This window comes from Carex rostrata, chromosome 32 (assembly GCF_964058835.1).
Source record: "Carex rostrata chromosome 32, lpCarRost1.2, whole genome shotgun sequence".
NCBI classification, from domain to species: Eukaryota; Viridiplantae; Streptophyta; class Magnoliopsida; order Poales; family Cyperaceae; genus Carex; species Carex rostrata.
The window spans coordinates 427,393-439,505 of NC_135949.1; the positions used below are offsets into that span (position 1 = coordinate 427,393).

A 12,113-nucleotide genomic window follows, 5' to 3' on the forward strand; every position below is an offset into this window, starting at 1 on the left:
TTTGCCACTACAACATGCGCCTAAGAGAAAGACAACTGAGACGAACATATGATCATGATTTGAATCAGATAATTGATCTTGATCAAATATTTCATGAAGATGATCCGCTTCAAACTTGGATCAGGTAATGGAATTTTTTTTATATACATTAAAACTGGTGAAACAAATAGTTAATTAATTTTAATCATTATTTTAATATCAGAGAAGAAGACGTTGTTCTTGATGATAGAGACAATGAGTGGCTAGATGATGTCTCTGATGATGAGGGCAATAATAACAATTCAAAGAGTGACAGTGGTGGTAGTGATGGTGTCCCTATTACAAATCTGGAAACTCAAAATTCAGATTCTGAACCAATCCACCAGCAAAGGGAACAACCACAGGGTTCAACCTCAGAGAGTGAACATACAGGAAGACGATATAGATATGTCAATGAACTATCAGCAAGGCATCGAAATATTAATTCTTATGATGGCATGTATGGGACCTCAAAGTTTAGTGGAGGATATCATTCAAGCTCATTTACGTATAGAGTACAACCAGACTACAATTCAAGTAGTAAATCAGAATTTTCTAGCACATACAATCCATATGTTGGATATGAGGATGCTAATAATTCTTCATTTGACACTACATTAATGTCTTCATTTTTTGGCCCTGTACAACAATATCCCTATTCGTTTTTTAATACAGAGGACGATGAGATGATTCAGCCAGCTCGGCATAGCTTTTGGCAATAAAAATATGTTATATTTGTAATGTTTGTAATACATTAAATAATTAGTGGATTATATGAGTGTAATATTATCTTAATTAACATAGTTTTTTTATAAAATTTTTTTATCAATTTTTTCCTACTTTTTGGCTACAAAACAAGGCTTCTGCCAAAAAAATCCGATTTACCGATCTGATTTTCTGATTCCGACTAATTTATCCGATTCTGGCTAATTTATCCGATTCTAACTAGGCGGTCAAAAATCCGATTCTGATTTTTTGAACTATGCCTAATATATCAAGTATTTTAAAAAAAACTGGACACGTTTTTAGAGGTGAGATTTTTTTTCTTCGTTCAATCTAATCAATATTTCTAACAATCGATGAGGATTTTGTAAATCTAAAACCACGAATATTTTTGACATAATTTTATCTTTAAAATGAGATCCATGATGATATACTTTCGAGTTGTCCGTTGTACAAATATTCATCATTATCGAGAAAGTATTCATCCTCGTTGTGCAAGTGCAAATATAAAAATTGGACACATCACTCATCCATCTTTTACACGTTTTTAGAGGTGGTTTTTTTTCTCCGTTCAATCTAACCAATATTTCTGACGATCTATGAGGAATTTTGCAAATCTAAAACCATGAACGTTTTCTACACAATTTTATCTTTCAAATGAGATCCATGATGACATACTTTCGAGTTGTCAGTTGCACAAGTATTCATCTCTTATTGAGAAAGTATTAATCCTCGTCGTGTAAATGCAAATATAAAAACTGGACACATCACTCATCCATCTTTTACACGTTTTTAGAGGTGGGTTTTTTTTCTCTGTTCAATCTAACCAATATTTCTGACGATCTGTGAAGAATTTTGCAAATCTAAAACCACGAACGTTTTCTATACAATTTTATCTTTCAAATGAGATCCATGATGACATACTTTCGAGTTGTCCGTTGCACAAGTATTAATATCTTATCACGCAAATATTCATACCTAAGATATTAAGTATTCATTTATACACATTGAAGTATTCATATCTAAGACATCAAGTATTCATTCATATATCTCTATTTTTTTTCAAAATTTGTTTTTATGTCATTTATTTAATACGCAGTGGCCTAATTCACCATTAATAAAGCTTTGTTCTTTGCAAAACTCGCTACTTCATGAGGAAGAGGAATATAAACATGAAAGGGATTAATTGCATATACATATACAAAATTATTTTGATACGATCGACAGTGACAGATCTGACCCGGTAGAGACATGCTCTAGTATTGATTCATACACATTGAAGTATTCATTCATACACAATGAAGTATTCATTCATACACAATGAAGTATTCATTCATACACAATGAAGTATTCATTCATACACGTTGAAGTATTCATTCCTGGCAGAGGCGTGCTTGATTGGGATGGAGTGATGGATGATCTCCGGCAGAACGTTCGCTGGAGCGGGAGCAGCAGGCGTAGAGGGAAAAAATCGAGGCGAAAGTGTAAGAGGGAGAGAGTTTATTGTATTTACCATTTCGAGATGGGAGAGGGTGGGAGGTGGGAGAGGGAGGGAAGCTTATCGATGGAAAAATAGAGGCGGAGAAGGAGGTGGGATGCGGAGGTGGGAAAGAGAGGTAGAGGCGGAGGCGAGGTGAGGTGTAGGAGGCGAAGGTGAGAGAAGGAGGTGAGAGGCAGAGGTGGGAGAGGGAGGCGGAGGCGGAGGTGGGAGAAGAAGGTGGGAGAAGAAAATGGAGGTGGAAGGGAAATGGAGAAAGATGAAAGAAATAAAGGTTGTTAGAAATAATAGTTATAGTTATAGTTAAAATAGAAAGTTAGTTTGGGGATGAAATGGGGAATGGATAGGTGGTCGAAATTATAATTACTCATAATTTATAGCAACATAAATATCTAAAGAGATAACTCTATAAATGACACGTCCTAAAATACTCTACACTAAAATACTAAATTCTCCCTCCTTAATATAGCCTGCCAAGCATAGCTCACTATCCTGACATCCTGCTAAATCAAGCCTAATGAAAATATATGATGAGATGAGAGGCATACATAACATGTAATTATAATTGTTTAGACGCACAATTAATCTTGACTGCATGCACTATAAAATAAATCAAAAGAACTCGATGTGAAATCAGGGGCGGACCCAGGATTTTCGTCCGGGGAGGGAGGCAAAAAAAATATTGAATCGGATTTAAATCCATTAACTAATTAAGTACTCGATAAAAACAAGGAAAAATTGGTTATTTGCCACTCCAAAACCTTCAAATCTGAAAAATGTCATCTCAAACTTTGAAATTGTAAAAATGCCACTCTAAACTTCATTAATTCCTAATTTTGCCACTCCAAATAATTAATGATGAAAATACCCTTCTCCTCTTCTTTTCTCCTGCCTCCTCTTCTTCTCCTGTGTTTATAAACCCCGTAGCCGAAGGTCGATGTGCTTGATTCACTATGGCACACCGCAGACACATAATTCAAATCCTCTGAGACACCTCAACTTTTGCGTGCTTTCAGAAAATCTTAACCGTTCAAATACGCTCTGCATGAACATCAAAGGACAAATAATATTGACCCTCTGCGCTATCTTCGAATAGGCACCAGACCAATGGCGTAGCTAGGATTTGAGTTAGGGATAGGCAAAATTTGAATTCGGATTTTTTTTAAACGAATTTGTGTTTGGATTTTTAACAGATTCGGGCTCTAAACATTTTCTGAATTACAAATCACAAATTGGTACATATTTCTATTTGTATTTGTTTTGCCCAAATGAGGCTAAAATGACGGATATCTACAAAATTATTGTCAACTTAAATGAGTTGCATTGACACTATTTATGTCACAACCCAAATAATCGATAACTTGCCGTGACACCTAGGTCAAGTGAGTCACAACAGCACACCCAACTAGATGTCACAAGGCACAATACTACTTAAGGTTATGGCAATACCAATGCTCAACGCTGCCAATATTCAATATAGTCTTTCAACATAGATATCATACACATGTTGAAAACAACACATAATAATGAAAATCACATCAAGTACAACAATAATGTAATAAAAATATTTGACAATCGAATGAAACAATCACAATAAAGATTAGTCAACTATTATACACTTAACACAACAATATGCTAAGGTTAGGTTTTTCACAAGACCACATAGGTTCAGTTCTAGTAGTTTAAAGAATACATTTATGTTTACATACAAGACTTCATTATCTCAACCATACTTTTTATTATCACTTATCCAAAGTCGAATAGAACCATTGTTCTATGAATTACTTTTCTGGAACTTTCAATCTGCATCACACACTACTCATCACACACTACAGGTTCAACAAATATAAAACATAGGTCATGCACAGCCCAGCTATGCGCTACTCAAATAATGACGCCTACATAGCCCAGCTATGCGCTACCCGAATATGGCGCCTACACAGGCTAGCTATGCGCTACCGGAATAATGGCGCCTACACAGGCCAGCTATGCGCTACCCGAATAATGGCGCCTACACAGTCCAGCTATGCGCTACCGGAATATGGCGCCTACACAGCCCAACTATGCGCTACCCGAATTTCATGCTTCAATTTCAATCAAAGTACATACGAGACATTCATTATGCAAGAAAATCAAGATGTTCTATAAATGCAAGTCATATTCATATTTCTATTTAAGTTCCCTTTGATGCATAGCTATATAAAAAAATTCAGCAATGTTTATGAAGAAATTTTAGTCTTCATTTCTAACCAGGGTACATAAAAGACATAATATATGCAAACAAATCAAAGTGTGCAATCAATGCAATGCATATTCACATTTCTATCTAAGGTTCGATTGATGCAAAGCTAACAAAATTTTAGCAAGATTCCTCACAAGTGCAAGATTCAAATCACGTCATAATATACCATGGATGAAATTTGTACAATATAAAAATTGGGTCAGCACGATGATGAATTAAACATGCTTACTATACAACTCCAGCATATTGGTAAGGCTCATGCCTTGTAATAAACACGCATCTCAGTAACTTAATAAATAACTCTAACAAAGCAAAGCATAAACCCGAATCAAGTGTTCAACAGAATTTGTATCTGAGATGAAACAAAACTGAGTAATTTCGACATCCGCACCTGACACGTGATCTATTTACCAAGGCGATATTGCTCTAGTCAGGTCACTGCTCCATCTTCTTTCATCCCTCTTTCTCCTCCTTGCTATATTATCTCCTAATCACCTCCTCCCGTTAATTTCCAGGACCCCAAATCCCAATATAAGTTTTGCCCCCACCCCTTTTCAGTCAGCGGATTCCCCAAAAATTCAAAAAAAAACAGAACCTTTTTCCTCCTTACCCCTTTAGCGTGAAGGGCCTTCGTTGGATTTGTGGAGTTAGGTGGTAAAAAAAAAAAAGAGTTGTCCCATGACCAACAGGTGTCCCCATGTCATGCTTCCAAAGAAATTTATTTATATATTATGTAACTATTCTACTTATTTACTATTGTTATTACCATAAAAATATTTGACTAACTGAATGAGTTTTCCCATGACCAACAGGTGTCTTCATGTCATGCTTTCAAAGAAATTATTTAAATATTCTACTTATTTATATAAATATCCCGCTTATTACTATTGGTATTTTTATAAAAAGATTTGCCTACTAATATAATATTCAAAACAAGATATAGTTCAAGTAAAAAAAAAGTGATTGTTTAATTTATACTTAGTTCATCTATTTACTTTAAAATCGTAAAATTGTTTTTTGACATGCTATGTTTTTAATTACAAAAATAAATCATAATTTTTTTTTTAATTTTACACTTAACTCCTCTTTTCATTTATAGTTAAAACTTGACTCCTTATGATTTTATATTTTAAATTTTAAGGATGTTACAATTTATGAGCCAAACATAAAAACTATTTTGGAATTTTGAATTATTATTTCTCAATTTGGAAAATATTATCGATTACCAAATTAAATGGAGATGATGGAAACTATTCTTATTTTGAAGCAAATAAGGGAACATTTAATTAATTAATTAATTAACTAATTAATTGCTGAATTACATATAAATAAAGTTGCAAAATTTATTCTAGATAAAACCAACGAGTCGTTGGGAGTAGGCCTGTCAAACTTTAATCCGAGACTGGCCATGTTCGACTGTCCTCCTTAAGAGTGAAGGATTAAAAAGTTTAATCCTTATTAAGTAGGATATGTTCGGAAAGATATGGAGATTAAAAATAAAGACTTAGTGTGAATAAAGTGTATATTATAGTATGTAAATACCAAATTACCCTCATGCATTTTTGTTATGTATCAGTTCATGACATTCTCAATGGTACCGACTGGTACAAGTGGTCCAATTAAATGATTTGAAATACAATTATCTAAATTAGCAGCTAACATCGATCTCACAGTATCAAGATTCTGATCAATTCTAAATTGTTGATAATTCTCAATATTTAAATCTAGGCAGAAAATTTTACGAAGTACCAATCTATTTGATATTTTACTTTGAACTAATTGAAGACAGATTCAAGAGTTATTAGGTGCTGATTCATGCGCAAGAACACAATTAAGAATAGATATATAAAATTACAAACAAATTGTTCCCATAACAACTCTTAGTTTAGACCTTTCTTTTGTGATTCTTACATTCACAACCGTACCAAAATGTAAATATTATGGAGCCAATAAAACAATAACCATCCAACAATTTCACATTGTATAAAGCTCTTCACTCCTCATCTCCCCCGTCTTATATATTTTCAGAAAAAAAAAAAACCGAAATTTATCAAAATCAAGAAACCAACAAAAAAATTTCAACAATAAAGCACCCATACTTCAATCAAGTGGCTGCTAATACCTTGATTTCCTTGCTTTCACCTTCGTAATATAGATTTTTAGCACTCGCAAGAAGAGGAGTCGCCGGAGAGACCATCTCAAGGGAGAAAAACTTAAGCAAAATGGATGTCGATGGAGAGTGCATCTCAAGAGATGTTGTTGGTGGCATTAGATTTGCGAGTTGATCGTCGGAAAATCAGATATTGTAGCTCGAAAAGATAAGGAATTGTTTTCTCTCTATCTAGGGACCTATGTTGGCTGTTGGGAAGAAGATAGTAAAATAATAATAATAAAGGCAAAGGAGCTCCTTTAGAAAAAGTGCGGATGAGATTAAAAGCGTCTAAAACTAGCTGAAAAAGTTTCTAAAGGAGGCCCTCAAGGAGTTCGATTCCTAAGGAGGCGGTTGAGTTGGATTAAGATTTGGTCTAAAGGAATTGCTTTAATCCAAGCTAAGGAAAACATGTTCGGCGGGATTAAGAGTTAAAGGAGACCAAAGGAAGCTAAAAGAGGCACGCCGAACATGAACAGGGAGAACTGGGAGTCCCAGCGACTTGGGATATCATGCTAGATGGAACTTAAAACTTTAGTCCCACAAAGAAGATATATCAAACTGTGATCTTCATATGTCAACTCAAACACCAACTGTTGGGATAAACGAAAAACTGGTTATGGATTAGATGGAAATAAATCTGCTGTGATTATAAAGGGATCGCTGAACTCTGTTATTCCATATCCATCCATTTATCTGTTTAGAGATTTGTGCATAAAAATAAATATTATTGAGATTTGTGCATTTCAAAAAGTTAAAGGTTAGATTTGGAATCGCAGGGTCCTGCAATCTCTTTAGAATCACAGCAGATTTATTTCCTGGATTACATATAGGTGCAGATATTCAGGCATGGTACGTATTGCTGGATTTAAGTTGTTTGTTAGCGGCTTAGAAAGCGCCAGCTGGGCTAGGGGTAGGCAGCTGCTGCCTACTCCTGTTCTACTGTAGCTCCGCCCATGCACCTGACACTCCGTCAAGCAAGAGTTAAGATATCATACGCAGTAATACACCTGCAAAATCTTTTGTGGCGCAAGCTTTTGTAATTACGTGTACAAAGCTACAATGGAATCAAATAATAGTCATTTCTGCCATGGCAGGAGAAATTCTGCACTTGATAGTCTGCAGTTCGATTATTATTTATAAGTTTATCGTAATGCCATGACAGGAGAAGAAGAGGAGATTGGAGAAGAAGAGGAGAAGGGTATTTTTATCATTAATTATTTGGAGTGGTAAAATTAGAAATTAATGAAGTTTAGAGTGACATTTTTACAATTTTAAAGTTTGGGATGACATTTTTCAAATTTGAAGGTTTTGGAGTGGCAAATAACCAATTTCCCCTAAAAATAATGTTTTAACTTATACATTCTAATACTCTGACATGTAATTTATGATTATCTAACCTAAAATTTTAATTACCAATCATAATTTAAGAATTTTTTTTAATTTTAACTCTAAATTTAACCTGAATTACAAATCAAATATCCAGAGGAGAGAAAAAAAATTCGGGGGGAGCAACTGCCTCCCTCTGGAACTACATGAGTCCGCCCCTGTGTGAAATACTGCTAAAATATACATCCACCATTATAGGTTTTAGAAGTCAGAATTAAACATCCTCGATCGTGATCAGCATGGTGCCCTTGAAATAATTTGATAATAATACAAAATAGGTCTGTGATGAGCATGGGCTTGAAATAATTTGATGATAATTAATGCAAAATAGGTCTTCAATTAATAAATTAGTTTGATAATTTTGACAATTTAAAAAAATAATTTTGAATTTTAAATGTAAATCATGCATATAGAAAATGATTTAAAATTTATAACGATTCATATACAAAGGTCATTAATAATATGTTAAACGATACTCATGCCCGAAAAATTTTATACTTGCAAAAAAAATATGATAAAAAAATGTCTATTAATTTTCTATATTATTTATTTTTTGCTTAATTTTAAAAATAGTGTCAAAATTATCAAGTAAACCAATCACAGAATATATTTGCATATGCACTCCAATGAGAACTCGGAAGGAAAATTTTGATTTAAAAAGTACAGCATAGCAATTTTCTTTTCAATCTGAATCCAGAAAAATTACATTAAGCACTGATCAATAAAAAAAAAAAAAAAAATTGAAGGTTTCCGCCCCAATATTGTGATTTCTTTACCTCATTTTTTTATCAAAGGAAAGGATGCAAGGTTAAATAAATATCTAATTTAGAAGACGAACTAGGCCCATATTGTTATCACTAACCCAGAATTATCTCAAGCAGACCAGGCCAGGCCCATATTTTGTCACAATCCTAACATCTCTCTCTCTCTCTCACTGGCACCTCGGCCCCACCTCAAATTGTCGCTTCTTCCTCTCCAAGCCACGACCACGAACGAACGAGCCTCCCCGTCTTAAACCCCTCACTGGGTATAAAACCCCTTTCCCCTCTCTTCTAGGGTTTCTCCTCACTCCCATTAAATTAAAAAAACACTCATTCAACCCCCTCACACTCGATCTATCTCTCCATGGCAGCTGCGGGAGGTCCTGGTGGTCAGGCCGCGATTTCGTTTCTCACAAATCTCGCGAGAGGGGCGATCGGATTGGGTGCTGGTGCGTCGCTACTAGGCGCGTCTCTTTACACTGTCGATGGTGGTCAGAGAGCGGTGATCTTCGATAGGTTTAGAGGAGTGCTGCCAGAGACTGTCGGAGAAGGGACCCACTTTCTGATCCCATGGCTTCAGAAGCCTTATATCTTTGACATTCGTACCAGGCCTCACACCTTTACGTCTAATTCTGGCACAAAAGATTTGCAGATGGTAAAGTTTTCATTGGATGAAGATTTAGTTTATTTTTTCTTTATTTACTATTTATGTTTAATCTTGCTGTTGACTTAGACTTTATATTTACGATAGAGTTAATTCAAATGGCAAATTTAAATTATCCATTTGATAGATTGTGTTTGGGTTGGAATTTCAATCTCAGCTTAGTTGTTATTATCAATTTTGAACTTTTAACCTTGATTACTGTAACCAAGTTTAAGTTGGAGCAGTAAGGCTACTGCTAATTAATGCCTTATTTAGGAGTGAAACTGAAAACAAAAGCTACTTTTGGAAGCTGAGCCTGACGTTCTTTGTTCTTAGTTCTTCCTTAGCACAATATTTGTACACATGGAGCACACATTTTAAATTTATGTGCCCTTGAATTTCTTCATCCTTGTGATATAATATTATATTTCTTGTTAAAAAATCATGAAATGCATTTTCTTAAAGAATATAACCAGTGTTAAACTCTACTATCGGGTTAGCAATGGGCATTTTTAAAAACGCATCTTCTTCTGTAAATCCCTTTATTGTCAATATCTAGGTTTTAGTGGAGCTGTACTCTATTAGTTGTATAGCGCAATGGGTTTTAGTTACATGATTTTCTTACTGTGAAACAGGTGAATTTGTCTCTGAGGCTGCTGTCACGGCCTGATGTGTTGAACCTTCCAACCATTTTCACTTCACTTGGTACCGAGTATGACGAGAAGGTGCTTCCTTCCATCGGGAATGAGGTTTTGAAAGCTGTTGTTGCCCAGTTCAATGCTGACCAGCTTCTCACTGATAGGTTCTTAATTCTGTTTTTAAACTCTTGTATGCTTTATTCTGTTTTACATAGAGAGTGAAGTAATATTTGTTAGTGCTTTCGTATGTGACACTGATTTGTGATTTATGCATATGATTCCTACTTGATAACCAGTAGTTGTCAATTATTTGCTGCTTGATTTTGTTCCTATAATAATAGCATCTGTAGTCACCTTTTTGAGACTAAGGTAATGCATGTTAACATTTAGGAGCTGTAGCTATGCCAACTTCTAATAAATTAATTTACCTTTTGTACTTCCTACTGTCTTTGAGGTTAGAAATTTGTTTGCATAAAATGTACTTACACATGAATGGCTTTCTAGTGTTGTTTTACGAATGATGTTACTGTTTTACAATGTTAAATTTAGTTATTTAGTAGTTACTGGTCATAGAAAGCTTAATTAATGCTCTTATTATATTTTTTCCAATTGTTTACCAAGTAATTCTTGAAATTTTATTACTGTGAAATACTGCAGTTGTAATGGCCACTGAGGATTGCACCAGTTTGTATTGTCATCTTGTGTAGCGTTTTCTAGCAGTCATATGTATCATTAGGGGCAGAGCCAGACATTCAAACATTGGGGGTCAATTATATAAAATTTCCCTATGGAGAATGGGGGTCAATTTTACAATATCATGACATTTTACCACAACCCCACCGCCCCACCCCAACCGCACCCTTGGGGACAGTAACGCAATCATTTGAAGTTTCATGTAATCAATGTATCTATAGACTATAGTTCAAGATAATCTTTTAAGTTCCACACCATACTCGCATTATCTGTAGGTTGTGATTTTGCAGTTCTTGTGTAAAGCAAAATAGAAAGTGTCTAATTGTTTTATTTGCCACTACATGACAGGCCGCATGTGTCAGCCTTGGTACGTGATGCATTGATTCGCCGTGCACGAGAGTTCAATATCATTCTCGATGATGTGGCGATCACACACCTTTCATACGGTATTGAATTCTCCCTTGCAGTAGAAAAGAAGCAGGTGGCACAGCAAGAGGCAGAGCGCTCCAAGTTCCTTGTGGCAAAAGCCGAGCAGGAGCGTCGTGCTGCCATTGTGCGTGCTGAGGGAGAGTCCGAGTCAGCACGGCTGATTTCTGAGGCAACTGCAACAGCTGGTGCGGGGTTGATTCAGCTGAGGCGCATTGAGGCAGCCAAGGAGATTGCTACCGAGCTTTCTAAGTCTCCAAATGTGGCTTATATACCATCGGGAACCAATGGGAACATGCTTTTGGGGCTAAATGCTGCACTGTCTCGGTGAAGACTGTAGAGTCAAATGTGTCATTAGGGCTTCATGTACCTATTTTTGCGATATTGGAACTTGTTTTATCTTTTTTTCATTTTCTTTTCTCATTTGTTATGCTATTTGGTTGGTTCCAAGACCTTTCAGGTGAGGATTATAATGTCGCCTGGTGTTGCTATGAAAGACAACTCTTTTGTTTTGTAGCGCGTATCAGATTGTTCAATAAGGTAGATGCTAGTTCAGCTGAAATACTGCAATATCCTCTTGCCACAGACTGTCACAACTTTTTGGCATTTTAGGCGTGGAATGAGAAACTATTATGTTGTTTTCGTTGGTCTTCTTTCTTTATTTGAATTGTGGGGGATCAGTTGGCATTTATTTAGTTTCTTTCTTTTCACTCGTCAAAACCATTTCGATGCTTGAATCCAACTTAGATTTTACACAGAAATAAAAACTTGCATCCAGTGTTTGTAGTAGTAAAAACTAGATTGTACTAGCTGATTAGCTTGTCATTCCAAAAAAAACGAGCTTTGCAACAAGTTTTGGTTATTTTCTCATTTATTATACCAAAAAGTAAATTGCCTTGTTTACCTACTTTTATTATTACAACCTGCCTGTTC

The 12,113-nt window shown here is 35.3% G+C and overlaps 1 protein-coding gene across 1 annotated transcript; it reads left to right on the top strand.

The window, feature by feature from the left end:
* Nucleotides 1–8,976: 8,976 nt before the first annotated feature.
* LOC144547888 (prohibitin-3, mitochondrial-like) lies at nt 8,977–11,822 on the top strand. Its single transcript, XM_078296568.1, has 3 exons — nt 8,977–9,435; nt 10,059–10,225; nt 11,103–11,822. The coding sequence occupies exons 1-3, from the start codon at nt 9,145–9,147 to the stop codon at nt 11,509–11,511; spliced, it is 867 nt and encodes a 288-aa protein (XP_078152694.1). The 5' UTR covers nt 8,977–9,144; the 3' UTR covers nt 11,512–11,822.
* The last annotated feature ends 291 nt before the right edge of the window (nt 11,823–12,113 follow it).